Source organism: Scyliorhinus canicula, chromosome 1 (genome assembly GCF_902713615.1).
Source record: "Scyliorhinus canicula chromosome 1, sScyCan1.1, whole genome shotgun sequence".
NCBI lineage: Eukaryota > Metazoa > Chordata > Chondrichthyes > Carcharhiniformes > Scyliorhinidae > Scyliorhinus > Scyliorhinus canicula.
This window is the reverse complement of record NC_052146.1, coordinates 24,256,732-24,282,641: the sequence shown is the minus strand read 5'-3', so window position 1 is coordinate 24,282,641 and position 25,910 is coordinate 24,256,732. Positions and strand designations below refer to the sequence as shown.

Sequence of the window (25,910 nt, the reverse complement as noted above, 5' to 3'; positions counted from 1 at the left end):
CATTATATTGTTTTCTTTCTATACCAGTTGGGAACTTTGGCCGCATTTCTGCACCAACGTTTAAAATGACCAGTTTGGTTGTAAACCAAGGGCATAGTACAGTAATGAGGTATTAGTGTCTTGTGTGTGCTGATTAAAAGAACTGGCTATCTGTTACTGTACAATCTGCATACTTTTGTGACTTGTAAGCACTTATCCATTCCTTTTAAAAAGAAAATACCCTCTTGTTTTCAGGTGAACGATTGGTGGTAGTAGAGGCTCAGTGTGAGAGATTACGGATGTTATACCGTGACTGTGCTCGTCCCCCTCCTCCCCCACTGCAATCTGACAGGAGACAGGTAATGGTACTGCAAGGATCATGCAATGAAGCCACGTTCTGATCACTCTTGCTCCACTTCACTGAGATGCACATGTTACTCCACAGAGTATTCTTTTCCCCACCATCTCAATTACTTTGTTATCTTCCATATCTGAGGCGATAACTAAAGCTATGATTGGTTAGCCATCTAGCAACGTCAGTCAACTAATTCTTTTTACCCTTTGGAATCTGTGGCACCAAACAATCATTTTAATGAGGTTGTAGATTGAATGCACATAATTGAAACCCCATTGCTAGAAGGAATTACTCACTGATTCTATTGCAGATTGGTATCACAAAGTCTGGAAAGTAAAGCACGTGCAGACAATTCTGTGATTGTATTTAGTAATACTATTGACTATATTCTTGTTTCCTAAGCGCTGTATTTTGCATGCGATTCTGCATTAGTAGAATCTGGACAGCGACCTTTCATATCAGAGTGAATGCATTACACCATGCTAAGATAACATTAGTGAATTACCTCCTGGCTGCCCATAGTCACGTTTAGAATGTGCTGGGAATCTCCCTTCCCACATAAGGGTTGATGCAACAAATGTCCAGTAGAGCTAATTTCCTCTGCACAATTGCACTGGGCTGGGAGCCATCTGACAAAGCAATTTAAATTACTAAGTTTGGATAGTTCTGCCAGTTTTACCACCCCTGACACTCCCAGGACACCAGACCCATCCTCCTCCCTGGCCCAACCAATGTCTGAACCCTGGCTCCCACATCCCGTTCACTTAAGTGCTATAAAAAGGAGACATATACCCCTTCACTGCGCTCCATTTACACCTCGCTGCTGGGATTTGAAATTGCAGTGAGAGTATACTGCTACAGAGTGGCAATCAGCCAATGATTGTCACTCCGAGGAAGTTACAGAGCATTGTGACTTCAGAAGTAGTCTTGTTTTAATCTTGTAGTTACTGAAAAAATCTCTGCTATTTTATTACAGCTACCTGTTCAAAGTTCGAACATTTATCTTTCCCTTATTTGTAATTCAGTTAGAACAGATTCCATGTCCCATATTATATTTTCATATATTTTTGCAATGTTTAGAAACATGAGCACCTGCCCATTGCTGTACATGTTTGTACCACAACAAATACCATGGAGCTGCACCACTTTGAGCCATTTGACCATGCAAGGAAGTGCACATGGGTGGCCATGGGTTATTTGCTCAGTGATACCTTTTTTCATTCTTTCAGGTGGATCCCAGTGCTTTTGAGAGGCAGCTGAATCAATGTAATTCAGTAAGGAAAATATAAGGAAATATTTTGGAGGCAAAACTTTTGCCAAATTTCACCCCTCATCTTCTAAAGATGCTGATTCTTATTGGGAAACTGGATATTGTCCAGTGCCTCACCCCGAGTGCCTTTCTTCATGCATAAGCTCAATCAGTGAGTGTAAAGAAACTGTTTAACTACACAAGCCTAATTTGGTTCTTATTGGCATTGAGCCACATACTTTCCAAAAGGGTCACTCGGTAATGATCAGGAAAAGGTATTTTGCTCTTTTTTTTTTTGCCACTCCCTCCCAAGCCAAGGAACCACAAAATCAAGTGATGTTTTTACTGAAATCAATTAGCTCACTAGGTATTTAAAATTGAAACTTCCAACCTTATCGCTGTGCGCAATCCCAGATGTTGCTTTCACTTGCAAGGGCATTGGAGCAGCTTAGCCTAATCGTAACTATACTTCATTCAGCTCCTTGGCGGGTGTTCACTGTGTTTGATGGTGTATTGTTTATTGTTGCAGAATTAAAGGAACTTCATTTCTGTTTTTGTTTTTTGAACACAGTAAGAAGTCTTACAACACCAGGTTAAAGTCCAACAGGTTTGTTTCAAACACGAGCTTTCGGAGCACTGCTCCTTCCTCAGGTGAATGAAGAGATATGTTCCTGAAACATATATATATAGACAAAGTCAAAGATGCCAGACAATGCTTGGAATGCGAGCATTTGCGGGTAATCAAATCTTTACAGATCCAGAGATAGGGGTAATCCCAGGTTAAAGAGGTGTGAATTGTCTCAAGCCAAGACAATTGGTAGGATTTTGCAAGACCGGGCCAGATGGTGGGGGGCGAATGTAATGCGACATGAATCCAAGATCCCGGTTGAGGCCGTACTCGTGCGTGCGGAACTTGGCTATAAGTTTCTGCTTGGCAATTCTGCGTTGTTGCATGTCCTGAAGGCCGCCTTGGAGAACGCTTACCCGGAAATCAGAGGCTGAATGCCCTTGACTGCTGAAGTGTTCCCCGACTGGAAGGGAACATTCCTGCCTGGTGATTGTCGCGCGATGCCCGTGCATTCGTTGTCGCAGCGTCTGCATGGTCTCGCCAGTGTACCACGCCTCGGGACATCCTTTCCTGCAGCGTATGAGGTAGGCAACATTGGCCGAGTCGCACGAGTATGTACCGCATACCTGGTGGGTGGTGGTCTCGCGTGTAATGGTGGTATCCATGCCGATGATCTGGCACGTCTTGCAGAGATTGCCCTGGCAGGGTTGTGTGGTGTCGTGGTCGCTATTCTGAAGGCTGGGTAGTTTGCTGCAAACAATGGTTTGTTTGAGGTTGCGTGGTTCACCTGAGGAAGGAGCAGTGCTCCGAAAGCTCATGTTTGAAACAAACCTGTTGGACTTTAACCTGGTGTTGTAAGACTTCTTACTGTGCTCACCCCAGTCCAACTTCGGCATCTCCACATCATTGTTTTTTGAAAGTAGGCCATTTTGACGTGGATTTGAAATTAAAAGTGTTACTTCCCCTTTCTTCATTCTTCCAGCCGAAAGAAATAACCTGGTGCCCCTCTCGGGTTTTCCCTCCAGTGCGAGCATGCATGTTTTCGACCCATCTTACTGCTGTGACATTCCTAGCTGATCCAAGTGCAGGAGGAGGCTTGCCTCGTGGGACATTCATCTATGCCACATCACAGATACCTGTGCAGGTAGGAGTTTGGCAGCAAGTGAACAAGAGAGACATGGGAATCACACAACTTCTATTGCTATAACTGCAGTGCCACTTGTTTTGAATCAGTAAGCTTGCAAAAAGTCTTTTGGCCGATTGCTGGAATGAGCAAGAAGAAAATGAATCAGTTTATTGAAAACTGTTTAAACAACAGGAGCAAGTGAATAGGCAGTCTGAGAAGAGTGAAAAAAATGAATGGAAATAAATGCCAAATGCTATATGTTTATTACAGGCCAACCAACATCTAAAATAGATTGGGTGGCACCTTTGTCAGAATTTAATCTCTGTTCGATGATGAGTCTCAATGAGTCCATTCCCTATATTTTGAAAACCTTGTTGCCAATCACAGTCAGCTAGCTCACTGTTCCTGCCATCCATACACTGAACTAATTAGGCGCTTGTCTGTCGTCTCCATATTATTCCTCCAAGGGTTAATACCATTACATAGGTACGGGTGACTGAGACGTATCTTTAGTATAAGACCATTTAAAGCATCTATTGCTATGGAATTTGCGATCTAAGGAAAAGTAGTGGTGTTTCCTCCAGTTAAAATACTGCCTTACAATTTGTCCTTTTGATATTCAATTTATTGATATTTGATATTGATATTTATTAGTATATACGTGGATAATTGAACTGTATCAGCTACCTTTGGGACATTATTCGTGAGAGCCCTGCCTTCTCAACCTTGCCTTCACCTGAGGTGTGGTGATCCTCAGGTTAAATCACTATCAGTCAACATTCAAAGGGAAGAGCAGCCTATGGTCCTCTGGGATTGTGGCGACATTTACAGTTGCACTCGTAATTAACAGTGAAATATTTTGGTTTTATGTGCAGTAGTTTCAAATATTTGTATAAAATAACATTTAGGAAGGTATGCATTTATCCCTATTTAATTATGAAATGCGTGTAGGTGGTCAGACACTTATAGCTAATGCTGTTTATATGTGTTCTTCTAAGGCACCATCATTTTATTGGGAATTAGAAATTGTTTCCTATGGAGACACAGATGATGATAGTGGCCCAATAGTGTCTTTTGGATTTGCTACCGAAGCTGAAAAAAGGGATGGAGCTTGGACAAATCCTGTTGGAACCTGCCTCTTCCACAAGTATGTGCTTATAATTTGCTATTTTCGAAGGCGAGCATGGTTTAACTGCAATTTAGTTTTACTTGTTGTCCCATTAGGAGAAGCATCTTTGTTTGTTACAAAAATCAGGCTGCCACCCGTGAGTTAGAAATGGGCCATTTCTAAGGCTTGTTTAATATTAGATATGCATTGTTTCCAGTGGTGTGTTATGGAGTGTTATTATTATGCACCTTCTTACTTAACTCCATTGCTGATGTAATCAATAAGTGCGATGATGTCATTAGTTACCTGTGTATTCAGATTTACTTGTTGTTAGTTCTAATTTTATTGTTACTGTTGTTTTGATATTTAGCTAGCTGCTCCTGTTTTTGATTCCATACTGTATTTTAACCATTTTAATTTTTATCTATTGAAGAATATTGACTTTATTTATTAACAATTCATTTCATCTATCTTTTTGTGGTCAAGTTACCATATCATTTTGGCAAAGAAAGGTGGCATGGTGGTGCAGTGGTTAGCACTGCTGCCTCATGGCACTGAGGACCCAGGTTCGATCCCGGTCCCGGGTCACAGTCCGTGTGGAATTTTCACATTCTCCACGTGTCCGCGCAGGTCTCACCCCCACAATCCAAAGATGTACCGGGTGGGTAGATTGGCCACGCTAAATTGCCCAACAAAGAAAAATTGTCAATGAGAATTTAAAAATTTCAAGTTTCACCACATTCAACACAAGGGTTTGCTAAGTTTACCAACAAAAGACAAGTTAGCGCCACCGTTGTTTTCTTTGGGTCTATCAGTGAGTTTATGGAAGAGGACAAGAACTGGACTGTAAAGGTTGGAACGCGTTTTCTTGGCAAATGGGATAGCAGACGAGGCAAGAAACTGCTCCGTTCTCGTGTGTGTCAAAGACTTACAAGCTAGTGAGAAATTTAGCTACACCACGCAAAACGGGACATTTCATTTGTCGATTTAGTTACACTCGTTCAGAATCAGCACAATCCTAAGCCCTCTAATTGTTCAACACTTCAAATTCCATAGTAATTTTCAGAAGATGGGACAACCGTAGCTAACTTTGTTGCTGAATTGCGCCAGCTCTCTGAACATTTCTGGTTTGGGGCAGTTTTGGAAGACCTGCTTCAGGACAGACTTGTTTGTGGCATTATTGAGGACGGCTGGGAGATGCCACACTTAATTATAAGAAGGCCTAGAAATTTCTCAGTGCATGGAAATGGCAGCCAATAATACAAAAGATATTTAGATGGCCAATGGCGGCATGGAGACGATTTACTGCACCAAGTACACAAAACGCCAAAAGTAAAAAGTGAAGACAGTGGGAATGCTTTAGGTGTGGAGGGTCACACTATTCCAATCATTCTAAGTTTATGGATGTTGTTTACCATCAGTGCAAGAAGAAGGGGCACTTAGCGCAGAGGTGCCGAGGTGCTCGGAGCAATTTGAAGGTTGAGCAGGGAACTTTAAATGCAAGGAAGTCTCAGTTAACGGCGCAACGCTTTGAAAGCTTAGACCAGGCAGAGGGATACTCGTATGACATGTTTAATATGAGTGGGGACGTGGAGAGTCCATTTATGCTGCAGTGAAGGTCAATGGACAGAAAATCGAGATGGAGGTGACACAGGAGCCACTGTATCGGTAGTCAATGAGAAGACCTTCAGGAAGATTTGGGATTTGAAGCAGGCACCAACCCTTATTCAGGCAGGAATCAACCTTCAAACATACACAGTGAGACTATACCATTGCTTGGAGTGTTTGAGGTAGACATTGCACATAACAGCCAAGAAGCAAGAGCACAGCTCCTAGTAAAAAGGAAAGGGCCGAGTACACGAGGGTGTAACTAGCTCAGGAAAATTCAGTTAAAGCGGTGTGAGATAAAGCACACAAAAGAGACTGAGGACATCATTGAGAAATATCCTGAGGTTTTCAAAGACAAACTGGGTACATTGTGGGGCACTGCAGTTAAATTGTTCATGGATCCTCGGGCTCCTCTTCACTTTTTCAAACTGAGGACTGTGCCCAAGTCTTGAAAGGCGGCAAAGTGGAGGAGTTGGAGTGGCTGCGAAGGCTAAGAATCATTGAGTCCATTCAGTTTTCACGTTTGGCAACTTCAATTGTTCCTGTTCTTAAAAGTGATGGTACTGTGTAGGGATTACAAACTTACCATTAATCAGAACCAAGTTGGACTTTTACCTGTTGCCACGGGTAGAAGACCTGTTTTCAACCCCTTCAGGAGGCAAGATATTTTCAAAACTGAACATAAGCCAGACCCATCAACTCTTGCTAGAGGAGATTCGAAGCAGTATTTGACCATCAACATGCATAAAGGGATTTTCAAGTATTTGGTTTTTGGTGTATCCTCCAGTCCGGCGATCTTCTAACGGATGATGGACAACCTGTTACAAGGCATTCCTCATGTTTGTCGACTTGGATGACATTTTAATTTATGCCGAGACTGAGGAGCACCTCAGCAACCTGGACCGAGTTTTAAAAAGGTTTTCAGAGGCGCGACTGCGTCTGAAGCGGAGAGAGTGCATTTTTCAGGCACTGTGTGGAGTATCGAGGCCACAGAATCACTGCACAAGTCTTATCTCCTATGAAAGGGAAAGTTTGAACGATTAAGGAAGCTCTGGAGCCCAGGAATGTGGCCGAGTTCAGATCATTTATAAGTTTGATAAACTAATATGGAACGTTTTTGTCAGACCCGTCTACAGTATTGGCTCCACTGTTACCTACTTCTGTACAAAGAAACAAAATGGAAATGGGGGTCTACACAGAAGAAGGCTGCAAATATGTGACAGTGCTGCTGCAATCGGAAAATTTGCTGGTCTATTTTGATCCAGACAGGGAACTTAATTTGTCATGCAATGCCTTACCCTATGGTGTGAGGGCAGTACTTTCTCATGTAATGGAGGACGAGTCCAAAAAGCCCATTGGTTTTGCATCTAGAATGCTGACAAAGGGTGGAAAGAGGTATTCGCAGTTGGACAAAGGAGGTCTTGCTATCGTTTTTGCAGTTAAAAGATTCCATCAGTACCTCTATGATCGTTCGTTCACCATATTTACCAACCACAAGCCATTGATGAGCCTTTTCAATGAGTCAAAATGTATTCCCCTCATGTCTTCAGCAAGAGTACAGCACTGGGTGCTTACGTTGTCAGTGTATCAGTGCAGCATCATGTACAGAGCAGGGAAGGTTCACGTTAAGTCGTCTCCCTTTACCAGATTTGCCAATCCAGGTATTGTATCTTCCAGAGACTATTTTCTTACTAGAGAACCTTGCCCAATCTGCAATGAGTGCTAAATAAATTAAGCAGTGGACGGACAGAATGGGACTGAGCCCATAATAAGTAGGTGCAGAATTAGGCCACGTGGCCCATATGGTCTGCTCCACCATTCAATCATGGCTGATATTTTTCTCATCCCCATTCTCCTGCATTCTCCCCATAACCCCTGATCATGTTATTAATCAAGAACCTATCTGTCTCTGTCTTAAAGACTCAGGATTTTGGTCTCCACAGCCTTCCACAGATTCACCGCCTTCGTGCTGAAGAAATTCCTCCTCATCTCAGTTTTAAAGGATCGTACCTTCAATCTGCGGCTGTGCCCTCAGGTTCTAGTTGTTCCTATGTGGAAAAGGCCCTATCTAGGCCTCTCAGTATCCTATAGTTTCAATAAGATCGCCCCTCATCCTTCTAAACTCCCAATGAATGCAGACCCAGAATCCTCAACCGCTCCTCATACAACAAGCTCTTCATTCCACAAATCATTCTTTCAGGACTCTTTCCAAGGCCAGCACATTCTTAGATACGGGGCCCAAAACTGCTCATAATACTCCAAATGGGGTCTGACCAGAGCCGTATACAGCCTCATCAGTACATCCCTGCTCTTGTATTCTTGCCCTCAACATGAATGATTTGTAGCTAAGCTCGAGATATATAAATGGTCAGAAGAAGAATTATGGAAAGTACAATGCTTTGCAACAAGTAGTCATCAATGCTAAATCCGATAAGCATTGAAAAGTATTTGGTGATTTCTTAAAAGAATATTAAAATGGTATGAGATTAGTGCAAGAAAATTTGATTCGCTTTGGGATAGAACAGGAAATCTGGATTTTGTAAAAACCCTTCCCAAACCAGAGGTGGGACAAACATTTTGCCCCTCGGCTTAAATTTCCATTTTGATGATAGCATTTCATCAGTTTGTGGTGTTCCCCTTTCTGTCTTCCCATCAACTCGCTTGTAGAGTACTGCCGTAAATTCTTTCCCGTTAGGCTAAAGTGGTAGTTGACATTTTTGTCATGTTGGAGAATCTGGTGAGTACATCTGCATTTTTCTATGGGTTGAGTCGATGCATTGACACATTATTGTGCCGTACTCCTGATTTACACTCAAGACAAATACATAGAACAATGATTGTAGAGCAGAAAAAATTGCATCCCTTTTGTTTCTTTATTTTTTGTTTTCTCTCTGCAGTAATGGGAGAGCTGTGCATTACAACGGATCCAGTCTGCTGCAGTGGAAGAGCGTTCGATTAGATGTCACTTTGTCACCTGGTAAATGGCAGCTGTTTTATACAGATTGTTTTGATTCCGATATATTTCAAAGTGGTCAAAATTTCAGAATTGCTTCTGTTGAATTCTGTTATGTCACTCAAGAATTCATTGATTTTCCCCTCGGCTTTATTTTTTTACATTTTCCAATTAAGGGGCAATTTTAGTGTGGTCAATCCATCTACCCTGCACATCTTTGGGTTGTGGTGGTGAGACATGGGAAAAATGTGCAAACTCCACACGATCAGTGACCCGGGGCCAGGATCAGGCCCGGGTCCTCAGCGGCGTGAGGCAACAGTGCTAACCACTCTGCCACCGTGCTGCCCTTTCTCCTCAGTATGTTTGCCAATTCTTCAACTCAACCTCTCCCCATTAAAATTTTTAGAACAAGTGTTTTCAGAACCAAGTGAGTGCTTCATTGTTTGGTTTGCAAATGCTGAGAAGCCAATTGAATTTGCTTTTATCATGGCAGCAAACCACTTCAAAAGTTGCAGTCTTGTTTTCCAGATGGTCTTAAACCTTTCATAACCTTTGCTGTATGGTTTGTGAGATGATGTGAATCCTCACCTCTGTTGTCCAGCTGAGTGGGACTGCCCTCACCTGGTTCCATTCCTAGCTATCTAATTGCAGTCAGCGAATCACCTCCACTGACTTCATCCTACACCTGCATTGCTACCTGTGGGGTCACCCAAGGATCTACTGTTGGCCTTCCTATTTTTCATCCGCATGCTCTCTTGACAACATCATCTGGAGCAGTGTTAAATGCTACATATAAACTGACAACATTCTGCTATCCACTGTGACCACTATCACTCTTGATGCCTCTGCTTCCTCTGATTAGTCATACTGCAAGTCAGACATTGGATGAGCAGAAACATCTTCCAGCTCTATATTAGGAAAACTGTAGCAAATGTCTTCCGTCCCTGTCACACGCTATTCTGTAGTCACTCTGAGGCTGAACTTGTCTTTACGACCTTAGCATCCTAGTTTATGATGAAATGAGCCTCCGATCACACATCCGCTCTATCACAATGACTGCCTATTTTCACCTCCATAGGATTACCACTCTGCTACTCTATGCCTTTGTTACTTCTAGCTTGACTATTCCAATGTTCTCCTGTTCAGCCACCCACTTTGCACCCACCATAAATAAACTCATTTCTGTTGTACGCATTCTTGCGCACAAAGTCCTGTTCACTCCTCATCCATGTGCTTGTTGGGCTAGTTGGCCTTTTAAGTCAGCATGCTTTTATAAGTCCCTAATAGCATTAAAGGTTTGTAACAAATTGCTTACATTGCCAGCCAACATTAACTGGAAACTCCTCTATTTACAATCTCATTCTTGTTTTCAAATGTGACCATAGTCTCAAACCTTCCTACCTTTTAACCACTTGTTATACAATCCTCTGCGATCTCAGCATTTCTTCGATTCTGGCCTTTTGCAGAGGTTTAATTTTCATTGTGCCTTCAACTGCTTGGGTCCCAAGCTCTGAAATTCCCTCCCTAAACCTGTCTGTCTCTCTAGGTCTCACTCCTCCTTAAAGACCTAACTCATTACCAAGTCTTTGGTTACCTGTCTGAGTATCTCGTTGTGTGGCTCAGTTTTAAATTCTGGTTGATAATTGGTCCTGTCCAGTAATTAGGGACTTTTTACTATGTTAAAGATGCTGTCTAAATGCTTGTTGTTCCATTACCTAAGCATATACTTTAATCACGTATATAATCCTGGAATTTGGTTGACCAATAAATTGTTAATTTATTTAACTTACAACGTGGAATCAAAATCAAGCGAGAAATGGCTTGTCTAGAATGATAATGTATATATTATACATATAGTCCTACTAGTGTTTCTTCGATTCAAATAAGGGGCAATTTAGCGTGGCCAATGCCCTGCGCATCTTTGGGTTGTGGGGGTGAGACCCATGCAGACAAGAGGGAATGTGCATACGCCACACGGGCAGTGACCCGGGATCAAACGTGGGTCCTCGGTGCTGTGAGGCAGCAGTGCTAACCACTGAGCCACCATGCCACCCTGATAATTACATTCCTGACCTCCAGTGTGATTTCCTGACCCTCAGTATGCAATAGCAAACTGCCTGGTCAATTTCATGTCAATTATTCAGAAACTGCTTATGTCAACAAAGCACTTGTTTCGCAATTGGAATAATAATAATAATCTTTATTGTCACAAGTAGGCATTCATTAACACTGCAATTAAGTTACTGTGAAAAGCCCCTAGTCGCCACATTCCGGCTCCTGTTCGGGTACACTGAGGGAGATTTCAGAATGTCCAATTCACCTAACAAGCATGTCTTTCGGGACTTGTGAGAGGAAACCGGAGCACCCGGAGGAAACCCACACGGACACAGGGAGAATGTGTAGATTCCACACTAACAGTGACCCAAGCCGGGTACTGAACCTGAGTCCCTGGAGCTGAATAGTCCCTGAACTGATCTAAATTCGTTGGACTGAATTTAATTTTGGATAATGTGGGATTTTGTGGATTAAATTTAGAATTCCTTTTTAAAATATCCTTTCCATAGATTCCCTACAGTACAGAAGGAGGTCGTTCGGCCCATCGGGTACCCAGCAACTTTATGAAAGAGCCCCCTATCTAGGCCCAATTCCCTGCCCTACCCCATAATCCACCTAACCTACAGATCTTTGGACACTAAGGAGTAATCTTTGGACTGTGGGAGGAAACCAAAGCACCCAGAGGAAACCCACGCAGACACAGGGAGAATGTGTAAACTCCACCCAAGGCTGGAATTGAACACGGGTCCCTGGTGCTGTGAGGCAGCAGTGCTAACCACTGTTTCTTGTAACTTATATTAATGTTAAAACCCTGTATTCAATATTCCTGTCGAAATTTTTAATTACTTTTAAATCACACTCTCAAAATTAAGCAGTCAAGAATGGTTCTGTTAGTCACATTCGCAAAGAGATGCACTTCAGGTTGATCTGTCACCAAGCAGACAGTTTTATCTCCAGTTTTAAAATCCCTTCTCTCAGTTTCCACACCTCGTACCACACGTTTATTCTAGGAGAGAGTTTTCTCAAAACATTCAGAACAGTTAAACTCATTTTTTGTTTAAAAAGGGTTTTGCGCCTCAATACTTTTTTTTCCTTTTTTTCAACCTTCTCATTTAACGGCATTGATTTTTTTTTGAGTGGCGATGTTACAGCTGCTCGCAGCTCTTTGCTATCAAAGAGATTATAGTGTAAGAGTTTCCAGGCGATTGAACTACATAGGGCATCAAAGACAAATGTGATCACTTCTCAACTAATGTGAATGTATGAGCACTTTCCAAAATACTCAGCTGAACAATCAGGAGCATGGATCAATTGCTGTTTTGCTGTCTTAATATAGGAAAAGTTAGCTGTTGCTAGGATCAGCAAACCTCCTGGTCTTTTGTGTCTTTTTTTCAGTAATTAAACTAACTGAGCCATAAATAGAATGTAACCATCTTCACCTTTTATTAAAACCATTAAAACACGATGATTAAATAACCGCACAACGTATGTTTTTTTTCCTCCTCGACGACTTTTCCTCTAGGTGATGTAGCAGGTATTGGTTGGGAGCGAAGTGATGGAACCCCTCCTCCACCTGGACAGCCATCAAAGGGCAGAGTATATTTCACATACTGTGGGCAGCGACTGAGCCCATTCCTAGAAGATGTTTCTGGTGGAATGTGGCCAGTTGTTCACATTCAGAAAAAGGTAATTTATTTGTTTCATTTATCACTCATTTTCAGCACGTAGGCCAGATGATGAGCTGAAGGTTTGTATTATTTGAAGCTGGACCGAGATCACCAAAATATATTCCACCGTGAAGCTCAAATGCTCAAAACATGATCTTGCTCCGAGTGCCACGTTTTTATAAAATTGACCTACTGTCAGATTCTTTAACTGTATACCATTCCGCAATATTGAAGCTGCAGTTTGCAGCATTAAATAACAGTTTATTCTAACATGGCGTACACAACAACTGTACCTTGTGGCAACTATTCTGTCATTTGGGCAGTTTTTCAAACTGGATGCTTGGTACATTAGACTGAATTGTTCAGATGATCTCTTGTGTATAATTGGCAAATGGTGGAAATTAGTAAAGAGGACTCCCCACATTGCAGTTTGGTTAAGATTGGCAGGGTATATTTTATTTGAAGCCATATGACTAGCCTAGTCACTGCTGGACATTTAATTTTGCCGCAGTCTAGAGAATCTTCCATCCTGCTCTTCTGTCTTACACCGTAAGAGCACTGTAAGACACATGAAGAATTCTATCCCTGTTTACGCCAAATGAAATAATGTCCATGTGTCCAGCAAAACCTTTGCCTGACCAGAATATTTGTCAGATAAGTGTCACAGGCAGCAAGTGCTCAGATTTCATTTGCAAATGATTTGTTTCGGGATTGGCCATTCTGTGTTGTAGTTTTGTTATAATATGTAATCCTTTGAACATCTTGCAATCATTCTTAAAAACTGCATGGCTACAACTATCCAATCTTTTTGTTGTAGAAATCGTGCTTTCAATTTTTTCATCGTCTTCACTGGCTCCTTGTTCGTTGCATAACCAGAAAAATTATGTGAAGATATTAATTTTATTCAGGCGACATGCTGATCTTGGCATGCAATATTTTATGCTAATATTTTGTGCGTTTTTACATTAATATGAGTCGTGATACTTTCTTACTTGAAGTGCTACACTTTCAGAGATCCCATTTTCTGGATGAGATATTAGAATTGTCCCCTGGAGTAAAGGTAAAAGATCACATGGCACTATCTTGAAAAAGAGCAGGGAATTCTCCCTGGTGTCCTGGCCAATAATTTATCCATCAGCCACAAGGCTCAAAGCAGATTATCTGTTCATTACTGCATTCCTGTCTGTGGAACCTTGCTGTGTACAAATTGGCGATTGCACTTCCTCCACGATGACATTGATTCTACTGTAAAAATGCATCATTGGCTGATGTTATGAAAGATACTAAATGAATGCAAGTCTTTTATCTTTTACATTGGGAATATGAAGCAATTAATGATGATGAGACTATTTAGAGGTGTTCTGATGCGTGTCTATCGGGATTCCAGGGGGAGAAAGAACCCCCACAATCCCAAATAAGCCCACATCAAGAGACAAAAATAATCAATTTGTTCTGCAATACATTATCTCTAGTTATTTCTAATTGTATGGAGCAAATTCTTGAGCTTGCAATTGCTTGTTTCCATCTGCTTGTTTTTAATAGAATACTAAAGTTCGTGCAAACTTTGGGTGTCGTCCTTTTGCTTATGCAGAGGGTCAGGCACACCGGAATGCAGCTGACCTATGCGTTGATCTAGCTGAGGAAATCAGTGCCAACTTTGAGGCTTTGCCATTTGCCATGGCCTCTGACAGCGATAATGATGCTGGTGCTAGTGTGGCATCAGATGCTGGGTCCCATGGTCCACCCTGTCGAATTGCAGCAACTGCTGCAGCACAACAGCGTAAGTAGCATTTCTAATTTAAAGACATTTGATTGTATATTGGTGCAATGTTATTCGGTCTTTTCCATCGTCTAGATTTACTTTAGATTGTTTTGGCTTCAGTATTTTAAACTATTCACCTAGATAAGTGCCATCTCGTATTACCTAGAAACTAAGTGAGCTTTTGATGATATGCCCAAGTGAACATGCAGGAAACAATTTTCCAAATACTTTAGTTACCAGAATTGTTCTGTGCCTCTTCCATCTCTGGTAAAATCAGACCTTATCAAAAACAGATGATCAAGCCATTATCACATTGCTGCTTGTGGGACATAAATTGGCTGCTGCATTTTGTACATGACAGCAGTGGCAACACTTCAGAAGTACTTGATTGACTGCAAATTGCTTTGGACTACCCTAATTTCATGAAAAATGCTATATTAATGCAAGCTACCCAACAGTAGATAAATAAATACAAGTAACATATTGCATCCTTAGTCAAAATTGTATTAGGTAGCTCCTCAAAAGGAAAATAATTTTAAAAATTAAAATTACTATTATTTGAAATTAACATTGGTATACATACTAATTGTAATGTCATATATCTGACCATTGGATGGGCTAAACTGCTCTTTCTGACTCTTGAACAATTTCAAAGCAATTGCCTTTATTTGAGTAATAGAATTTGATCATTCTTAATAGCTCCTGGGAATTCTTAGGTTTAAACAGCTGACAGCTCAAACTTAAAAAGTAGTTTGTCTGCATGCAACTGAACCAAACCAACAGTATGACATATGTTTGAATTCTGTATCTTGATTCTTTTCTCAAGGACCTTGGAACTAAGATTTATCAAAATCAGAACAAGGGTTCTGAAACCTTAATTCTATTTCTCTCTGCGCGAATGCCGCAGACCTGCTGAGTATTTCCAGCATTTTCTGTTTCTAATTCAGATTTTCAGCATCTGTAGTATTCTGTTTTTGACTTTTGATTTAGACTGGATCGAAGTTTTTGCAAGTTCTTAAAGATGCCATTTGATAATAGGAGGATGAGCAGGGAATGTGCCTAATGTGGCATCTCTTATTATCACTTTCAGAATATGACAGTGACGCTGCTTGCCATTACAAAGTGGAATTGAGCTATGAAAACCTTTTGATATCTGGTCCATACTGTCATCCATCACCAGTAGCTGATGATGAAAGTGATGATGACGATGATGATGACATTCCAAGAGTAAGTGACAGACAAATTAGCTGCTTGTTTTCTTTGTCTTTGCATTGGAAGTATTCAAATGTTCTTTGAAACAGCGTTGTCCCTTTTCTTAGACTGAGAAGAGACTTTAACATCAATTCGGAGTTTATAAACTATGGGTTCAAAGGTCGATGCAGTGGTGATATTATTAACATTTACTACAAGTTAGACAGTTGTGCTCCCTAGTGCCTCAATGGCAGATGATGTCACAATTTTCTGAGGAACTGAAGAGGTAACACTGCAGCTAATTTTAAACTTGAGGCAGCATGGCCAATATATTGATTCTGCCACCAAAATGACATGCACCAGATGATGAGAGAGCAGAGGAGCTAATACCTGAGCTGGTTGTAGTTCAATAAGCCAGTAGAATTATAAAAGATGATTAAAATTGTTGTCTGGTTTTCATGTTGGGCTAGGATGATTTTTACTATACGCACCACTTGTTATGTTTTAATAATAGTGCCTGATATTTAAATGGCATCACTTCATCTGAAACAACCATTGTCTTTGAATATTAAGAACATAGAGGGATTCCGGGGGGATTTTTCCCCCCTCTACGGTGTGCTCTGCAGCACCAGGGTGCGGCCTGCCTGGGGCGGGAGGGAGGATCTTTTGGTCCTGCCATTGTCAACGTGATTTCCCATTGAACGCACCCCTCACCGCCGCAAAACCCGTGGTGGGTTTGCACCATTGGTTGGACCGTAAGTTCGTGCCAGCGTGATGTCCAAAAGGTCTCCCCATATGATCTCACCGTATGATTTTCTCAAGATGCAAAATGCTGCAATTTTAAGCAGGCAATTGAGCCTTACTGATTTGTTCATACAATCTAAATCGAAACCATCATCCCTATATGGTGCATCCATTTACAAACACGGCAACTGACATACAGCTACAAGTGAGATTTGAAAACTCTCCATGTATCACCATGGAATTTGCACTGGCAAATGGTAGCAGTCTTAGAACATTTTTGTAACCCATACATCAATTTGTTTGTGGTTTCTTCTTTTGCTGTAACTCTGAAATAATTGCTTCCACAAATACAGGTCCACAGGTACTGCAACCATCAGGTTTCCAATTCCGTTATTTTTCAGGTCTGAGTGGCCACTCCCATGAGGAACTGCTTAAATCCAGCAAATTTACAATCATCATTGATTTTAATGTGGAGTAGAGTATTATAAATGATTGCCTAATCATTTTTGATAATTTTTGGGCGGTACAGAAGCCGCCACAAATCATGACAAGTCGCTTTGACCTTTCGTTGTTGGAATATTTGCACCATAATAATAGCATATGTTCTCGTGATACGTGTTCAGGTTCAGACCCAAGTCCCATTGGTTAGTGTTGGTAATGTAACAATTCATAAAGGATCCTGATGCACTTTGAAATGCATATTTTACTTAATTTTATTCATCCGTTCTAACCATAATAGATTGCGAAGAACAGCGGCATAGAATTTATATCTTTACCATTCATTATTTATTCGGTCCGTCCCATACATTTCAATATCAGTTAATCTTGTAATATATTATAACTTATGTGCTTTCTATATCATGGGACTTGGGAAATGGATGCAAATGTATTGAATGAAAAATACATGCAAAAAAAGAGAAAAATTAGCCATCTTGCCAGCTTTAATTCTAAATGAGTGATTGAGTTATTTTTTGTTTTATCTTCATTTTCTCCCATTAATTGTAGCAAGCTATTTGGCAAGCGAGCAATGTCTGGTTTCTGTGACTTTATGTTGTCCTTCCACAGGAGGATCACTATGCACTTTTAGTCAAAGCCTGGGAAACCAAAGTCTTTCCGACCATTCGCAGACGATTCCGGAATGAAGCAGAAAGAAAGTCTGGATTAGATCAGATAAAGGGTGCACTACAGCTTGGTAAGTTCAAAGCAACCCAATGAGACAAACAAATGGCTGTAGCAGATTGTTCAAGAGCAAAGTACTCTGTTCAATTATTACATGCTCCTGTTTGAAGACCGATCGGTGACCCCATTGGGTTTCTCTAATGTTCCTTTGCTTTTTGACGGTTTTCCATTCTTGTTTTCAAATCCCTCTGTGGCCTTGCAATTCCCTATCTTTTAAGCTCCTGCAGCCCCACAACTTTCTGAGATATCTGGTGTCTTGAGCATTCCCAGTTTTCACTCTACCATTGGTGGCTGTGCCTTCAGCTGCCTCGGCCTGAAGCACCCCTAAACCTGTCTGGCTCTCTTTAAGATGCTTCCTAAAACCTGTAGCCAAAACTCTTTAACCAATGTTTTGGCCACCTATCCCAATATCTCCTTATGTGGCTCGGTGTCGCATTATGCTTTCCAGTGCTCCTTTAAAGAGGCTTTGGACGTTTGTCACGTTAAAGATGGTGTATAAAAATACAAGTCCTTGCTGTAAAGAGCCCCGGACTTAGACATTTTGTGTAAAATTGTCTTTTCAGAAGAGCATGCAGCTCTTTGTTGACCATAATTTTTTTTTAAATAATTTTTATTCAAATTTTCAAGAACAAAATACAAAAAGAAAAGAGGAACCCAACCCCACCACCATATATACAAAACAAAAGAAATAAATTAACACCCGTCATCAACACTGAGCAAATATACACACCCCTTCAAAGACGAAACCAACCCACCCCCCAGCAGGTTGCTGCTGCTTTGGCCTTTTTCTACCGTTCTGCCAGGAAATCTAGGAATGGTTGCCACCTCCTGAAAAACCCCTGCACCGATCCCCTTAGGGCAAATTTCACCCCCTCCAATTTAATGAACCCCGCCATATCATTGACCCAGGCATCCACGCCCGGGGGCCGCATATCCTTCCACTGAAGAAGAATCCTCCGCCGGGCTACCAGGGACGCAAAGGCCTGAACACCGGCCTCTTTCGCCTCCTGCACTCCCGGCTCCTCTGCAACCCCAAATATTGCGAGCCCCCAGCCCGGTTTGACCCTGGATCCTACCACCCTCGACACCGTCCTTGCTACACCCTTCCAAATTCCTTGAGCGCTGGGCATGCCCAGAACATATGGGTATGGTTTGCTGGGCTCCCTGAGCACCTAACACACCTGTCCTCGCCCCCGAAAAACCTACTCATCCTCGTCCCAGTCATGTGGGCCCTATGCAGCACCTTTAACTGTACGAGGCTAAGCCTCGCACAGGAAGAGGAGGAATTCACACTCTCCAGGGCATCCGCCCAGGTCCCCTCCTCAATTTCCTCCCCCAGCTCCTCTTTCCACTTCCCCTTCAGTTCCTCCACCGAGGCCTCGTCTACCTCCTGCATTACCCGGTATATGTCCGAGATCCTCCCTCCTCCGACCCACACCCCCGAGAGCACCCTATCCCGCACCCCTCGTGGGGGCAGCAAGGGGAACCCCTCCACCTGCTGCCTGGCAAACGCCCTCACCTGGATGTACCTAAACATGTTCCCCGGGGGGAGCCCAAACTTCCCCTCCAACTCCCCCAAGCTCGCAAACCTCCCCTCCACAAACAGGTCCCTCAACCTCCTAACCCCTGCCCTGTGCCAGCCCAGAAATCCACCATCAATCCTCCCTGGGACAAACCGATGGTTCCCCCGTATCGGGGCCTCCATCGAGCCCCCCATTTCTCCCCTGTGCCGTCTCCATTGCCCCAAAATTTTGAGGGTAGCCGCCACCACCGGGCTCGTGGTATACCTCGTTGGAGGGAGCGGCAACGGTGCCGTTACTAGCGCTTCCAGGCTCGTGCCCACACAAGACGCCGCCTCCATCCTCTTCCACGCTGCCCCCTCCTCGTCCATTACCCACTTACGCACCATCGCTGTGTTGGCCGCCCAGTAGTACCCACAGAGATTGGGCAACGCCAGCCCCCCCCCCCCCCCCCCCCCCCAATCCCTGCCTCGCTCCAGGAACACTCTTCGAACCCTCGGAGTCCCATGCGCCCACACAAATCCCATGATACTGCTGTTGACCCTCCTGAAAAAGGCCTTCGGGATAAGGATGGGGAGGCACTGGAACAAGAACATAAACCTCGGGAGCACAGTCATCTTGACGGACTGCACCCTCCCCGCCAGTGACAGCGGTAACATATCCCATCTCTTAAACTCCTCCTCCATCTGCTCCACCAATCTTGTGAGGTTGAGCTTGTGCAGGGCCCCCCAGCTCCCCTCCACCTGGACCCCTAGGTACCTAAAACTCTTCCCTGCCTGCTTCAATGGGAGCCTACCAATCCCCTCCTCTTGATCCCCGGATGCACCACAAACACCTCATTCTTGCCCAGGTTCAGCTTATACCCCGAGAAACCCCCGAATTCCCCAAGAATCCTCATCACCTCCGGCATCCCCCCCACCGGGTCCGCCACATACAGCAACAGGTCGTCCGCGTACAGCGACACTCGATGCTCCTCCCCACCCCGCACCAGGCCCCTCCAGTTCCCTGACTCCCTCAGTGCCATGGCCAGGGGCTCAATCGCCAACGCGAAGAGCAAGGGGGACAGGGGGCACCCCTGTCTCGTCCCCCGATGCAGCCGAAAGTACTCCGACCTCCTCCTATTCGTGGCTACACTTGCCATCGGGGCCTCGTAGAGCAGCCTCACCCACCGGATAAACCCCTCCCCAAACCCAAACCCCTCCAACACCTCCCACAAGTACTCCCACTCAACCCTATCGAAGGCCTTCTCCGTGTCCAACGCCACCACTATCTCCGCATCCCCTTCCACCGCCGGCATCATAATGACATTGAGGAGTCTTCGCACGTTTGTGTTCAGCTGCCTTCCCTTCGCAAACCGCGTCTGGTCCTCATGTATGACCCCCGGCACACAATCCTCTATTCTAGTGGCCAGGATCTTTGCCAGCAGCTTAGCATCGGCGTTCAGCAGCGAAATCGGCCTATACGATCCACACTGCAGAGGGTCCTTGTCCCGCTTCAGGATCAAGGAAATCAGCGCCCGTGACATAGTTGGGGGCAGAACCCCCCCCCCCTGCCTCGTTAAAGGTCCGGACCAACAGGGGGCCCAACAGGTCCAAATACTTTTTATAGAATTCAGCCGGAAACCCGTCTGGCCCTGGCGCCTTCCCCGACTGCATGCTCCCTATCCCTTTGACCACCTCCTCCAACTCGATCGGCGCCCCTAGTCCCTCCACCTGCTCCTCTTCCACCCTCGGGAATCGCAACTTGTCCAGGATGCGTCCCATTCCACCCTCCTCCACCGGGGGTTCAGACCGGTACAGTTCCCCATAGAAGTCCCTGAAGACCCCATTGACCTTTACCCCCCTCCGCACCACCTTCCCAGCTCTATCCGTCACTCCCCCAATCTCCCTGGCCGCGTCGCGCTTCCGGAGCTGGTGCGCCAGCATCCTGCTCGCCTTCTCCCCGTGTTCATACACCGCCCCCTGTGCTTTCCTCCACTGGGCTTCCGCCTTTCTGGTCGTCAGTAGGTCAAATCTGGCCTGAAGGCTACGCCTCTCCCCCAGCAATACCTCCTCTGGGGCCTCCGCATATCTCCTATCCACCTGCACCATCTCCCCTATCAGTCTTTCCCTTTCCCTCTGCTCCCCCCTCTCCCTATGGGTTCGGATGGAGATCAATTCCCCCCTCATCACCGCCTTCAATGCCTCCCAGACCGTCCCCACCCGAACCACCCCGTTATCATTGGCCTTGAGGTATCTCTCAATACACCCCCGGACCCTCCCGGCCACCACCTCATCTGCCATCAGCCCCACCTCCTTGCGTCAGAGCGGACGTTGGTCCCTCTCTTCCCCCAGCCCGAGGTCCATCCAGTGCGGGGCATGATCCGAAATGGCAATGGCTGAGTATTCCACTTCCTCCACTCTCGACACCAGCCCCCTGCTCAGGACAAAAAAATCAATCCTTGAGTAGGCCTTATGTACATGGGAGAAAAACGGGTATTCCCTGGCCCTTGGCCTCGCAAACCTCCAAGGGTCCACCCCCGCCATCTGGTCCATAAATCCCCTCAACACCTTAGCCGCCGCCGCCTCCTGCCCGTCCGGGACTTGGATCGATCCAGTGGGGTATCCAGTACCGTGTTAAAGTCTCCCCCCATGATCAGGCCCCCCGCCTCCAGGTCCGGAATGCGGCCCAACATACGCCGCATGAACCCCGCATCGTCCCAATTTGGGGCATAAACATTCACCAACACTACCCGCTCCCCCTGCAGCTTGCCACTCACCATCACGTACCTCCCGCCACTGTCAGCCACCACTTTCAACACCTCAAACGACACCTTCTTCCCCACCAGGATCGCCACCCCCTTACTCCTCTCATCCAGCCCTGAGTGGAATACTTGGCCCACCCACCCCTTTCTCAGCCGGACCTGGTCCACCACTCTCAGGTGTCTCTCCTGGAGCATGGCCACATCCGCCTTCAGTCCCTTCAGGTGCGCAACTACTCGGGCCCTTTTGACCGGCCCATTCAGCCCCCTCACATTCCAGGTTATCAGCCGGATCCAAGGGCTCCCTGCCCCCTTCCCCTGCCGATTAGCCATACCCCATCCCTTGCCCACCCCCTGCCAGCGTCCCCCGCTCTGCCCCCCCCCCCCCCCCCCCCCCCCCCCCCCCCCCCCCCCCCCCCCCCCCCCCCCCCTCCAGCACCCCTGCGTCCTCCAGCTCCTTCCTGGCCGTTTCAGCAGCAACCCGGTATCTCCCCCCCCCCCCCCCCCCAGGCTAGGACCCCTCCTAACCGCGCGCCCCCCCCCCCCTCTACAGCACTCCCGTGAGCCAGCTATCTTCTGCTGACCCCGGCGGCTCCCGCCCTACTTTCGGCTCCTCCCAACGTGGGACTGTCCCTCCTCCATTGTGCCCATCAACCAGTCCACCCTCCCCCGCTCCTGCGCGGGAAAAGAAAAACCCGCCCCCTCCCTCTCCCAGCGCGGGAACCCCGCAGAAAGCCCACGCTTTTGCCCTGCCGGGCCCCGCCTCCTCTAGGGCCACTCCCATTGTCGGTCCCCCCCACCAGCTCCCCGAACATCCCATTTACCCCTCAGTCCGAACCCATCCACCCAACTCCTGTTTGAAAACCCATAAAAATTTTTAAAACACCCATACGACCTCACCCCACCCACCCTAAGGCCACCCCACATCTTACCCTAAACCCCGCAAATACACATACAGTATAAATAAATACAGTATTCTACAGCATCCCCCATCCGGGGGACCCTCAGTCTGAGTCCAGTTTCTCGGCTTGCACGAAGGCCCACGCCTCCTCCGGGGACTCAAAGTAGTGGTGTCGATCCTTATAGGTGACCCACAGACGCGTCGGCTGCAACATTCCAAACTTCACCTTCCGTCTGTGGAGCACCGCCTTCGCCTCGCCACTTCCGCACTCCAGTCCTGGAAGATCCGCAACTCCATGTTCTCCCATTTGCTGCTCCGCTCCTTCTTGGCCCACCGGAGCACACACTCACGATCCACGAACCGGTGGAACCTCACCAACACCGCCTGTGGCGGCTCGTTCGGCTTGGGCCTCCTAGCCAGAATTCTGTGGGCCCCCTCCAACTCCAGGGGTCCCTGGAAGGGCCCAGACCCCATCAACGAGTTCAGCATCACCACCACATAGGCCGCTAGGTCCGACCCCTCCAGCCCCTCCGTGAGGCCCAGGATCCGTAAATTCTTCCTCCTCGACCGGTTGTCCAACTCCTCGAACCGCTCCTGCCATCTTTTATGGAGCGCCTCGTGCACCTCCACCTTCCCCCGCCACGGCCACGACCTCGTCCTCCCTTTCGGCGGCCTGCTGCTGCAGCTCCCGGATCGCAGCCTCCTGGGCTGTCTGGGTCTCCATCAGTTCCCTGTTGGTTACGTTGATGGACTCCAGCAGCTCCACTTTCAGATCCTGGAAGCAGCGCAGCAGAGTCGTCTGCTGCTCTTGGACCCACTTCTTCAGCTCCTCGAAACTTTCGCCGGCCGCCACTTTGTTTTTTGGGTCCCGATTTTTTCCAAGTGTTTTTTCTCCCGAATCTCTCCCTGCCCCGCTCCTGGTCTGCACCATGGGACCACTGGGGCGACTCCTGGCCACTTCCCCTGTCGGGATTTGCCTCCTCAGCTCCGTTGGGGGCTTTTAAAAAAGCCCCGAAGTCCGTTGATCTCGGGAGCCGCCGAACGTGCGGCTCAGCTGTTCATTGCCGCCACCGGAAGTCTATCTTTGGGTTGTTACCTGTGCCACGTGCTAGCGAGTCGAGCAATAAGGAGAGAGCAGTTGAACACATGGCTGCAGGGATGGTGCAGGAGGGAGGATTTCAGATTCCTGGACAATTGGGGCTCATTCTGGGGTAGGTGGGACCTCTACAAACGGGATGGTCTACACCTGGACCAGAGGGGTACTAATATCCAGGGGGGGGGAGGTTTGCTGATGCTCTTCGGGAGGGTTTAAACTAGTTCAGCAGGGGATTGGGAACCTGAATTGTAGCTCCAGTACACAAGAAGTTGAGAGTAGTGAGGTCATGAGTAAGGTTTCAAAGTTGCAGGAGTGTACCGGCAGGAAGGAAGGTGGTTTAAAGTGCGTCTACTTCAACACCAGGAGCATCCGGAATAAGGTGGGTGAGCTTGCGGCATGGGTTGGTACCTGGGACTTCGATGTTGTGGCCATTTCGGAGACATGGATAGAGCAGGGCGAGGAATGGTTGTTGCAGGTGCCGGGGTTTAGATATTTCAGTAAGCTCAGGGAAGGTGGTAAGAGAGGGGGAGGGTGGCATTGTTAGTCAAGGACAATATAACGGTGGCTGAGAGGACATTTGATGAGGACTCGAATATTGAGGTAGTATGGGCTGAGTTAAGAAACAGGAAAGGAGAGGTCACCCTGTTAGGGGTTTTCTATAGGCCTCCGAAAAGTTCCAGAGATGTAGAGGAAAGGATTGCAAAGGTGATTCTGGATAGGAGCGAAAGTTGTTATGGGGGACTTTAACTTTCCAAATATTGACTGGAAACACTATAATTCGAGTACTTTAGATGGGTCCGTTTTTGTCCAATGTGTGCAGGAGGGTTTCCTGAAATGAAATGAAAAATGAAAATTGCTTATTGTCACGAGTAGGCTTCAATGAAGTTACTGTGAAAAGCCCCTAGTCGCCACATTCCGGTGCCTGTCCGGGGAGGCTGATACGGGAATTGAACTGTGCTGCTGGCCTGCCTTGGTCTGCTTTAAAAGCCAGCGATTTAGCTCAGTGAGCTAAATCAGCTCTTTCCTGACGCAGTATGTAGATAGGCCAACGAGAGGCGAGGCCGTATTGGATTTGGTACTGGGTAATGAACCAGGACAGATGTCAGATTTGGAGGTAGGTGAGCACTTCGGTGATAGTGACCACAATTCGATTACGTTTACTTTAGTGATGGAAAGGGATAGGTATATACCACAAGGCAAGAGTCATATCTGGGGGAAAGGCAATTATGATGCGACGAGGCAAGACTTAGGATGCATCGGCTGGAGAGGAAAACTGCAGGGGATGGGCACAATGGAAATGTGGAGCATGTTCAAGGAACAGCTACTGCGTGTCCTTGATAAGTATGTATCTGTTAGTCAGGGAGGAAGTGGTCGAGCGAGGGAACCATGGGTTACTAAAGCAGTTGAAACACTTGTCAAGATGAAGAAGGAGGCTTATGTAAAGATGAGACGTGATGGTTCAGTTAGGGCGCTTGAGAGTTACAAGTTAGCTAGGAAGGCTCTAAAGAGAGAGCTAAGAAGAGCCAGGAGACGACATGAGAAGTTTTTGGCAGGTAGGATCAAGGATAACCCTAAAGCTTTCTATAGATATGTCAGGAATAAAAGAATGACTAGGGTAAGAGTAGGGCCAGTCAAGGACAGTAGTGGGAAGTTGTGCGTGGAATCCGAGGAGATAGGAAAGGTGCTAAATGAGTATTTTTTGTCCATATTCACACAGGAAAAAGACAATGTTGTCGAGGAGAATACTGAGATACAGGCTACTAGACTAGAAGGGCTTGAGGTTCAGAAGGAAGAGGTGTTAGCGATTCTGGAAAGTGTGAAAATAGAGAAGTCCCCTGGGCCGGATGGGATTTATCCTAGGATTCTCTGAGAAGCTAGGGAGGAGATTGCTGAGCCTTTGGCTTTGATCTTTAAGTCATCTTTGTCTACAGGAATAGTGCCAGAAGACTGAAGGATAGCAAATGTTGTCCCCTTGTTCAAGAAGGGGAGTAGAGATAACCCGAGTAACTATAGACCAGTGAGCCTTACTTCTGTTGTGGGAAAAGTCTTGGAAAGTTTTATAAGAGATAGGATGTATAATCATCTGGAAAGGAATAATTTGATTAGAGA

General features: G+C 45.7%; 1 protein-coding gene across 1 annotated transcript in view; it reads left to right on the top strand.

Annotated features, from left to right (window-relative positions):
• Positions 1–25,910, top strand: part of LOC119951523 (probable E3 ubiquitin-protein ligase HECTD4) — a 415,771-nt gene that overhangs the window by 289,907 nt on the left and 99,954 nt on the right. The window contains 8 exon segments of the mRNA XM_038774748.1: positions 235–338; positions 3,134–3,295; positions 4,276–4,424; positions 8,891–8,970; positions 12,524–12,687; positions 14,211–14,448; positions 15,521–15,657; positions 17,431–17,557. Of these exon segments, the coding sequence (XP_038630676.1) occupies positions 235–338; positions 3,134–3,295; positions 4,276–4,424; positions 8,891–8,970; positions 12,524–12,687; positions 14,211–14,448; positions 15,521–15,657; positions 17,431–17,557 (1,161 nt within the window).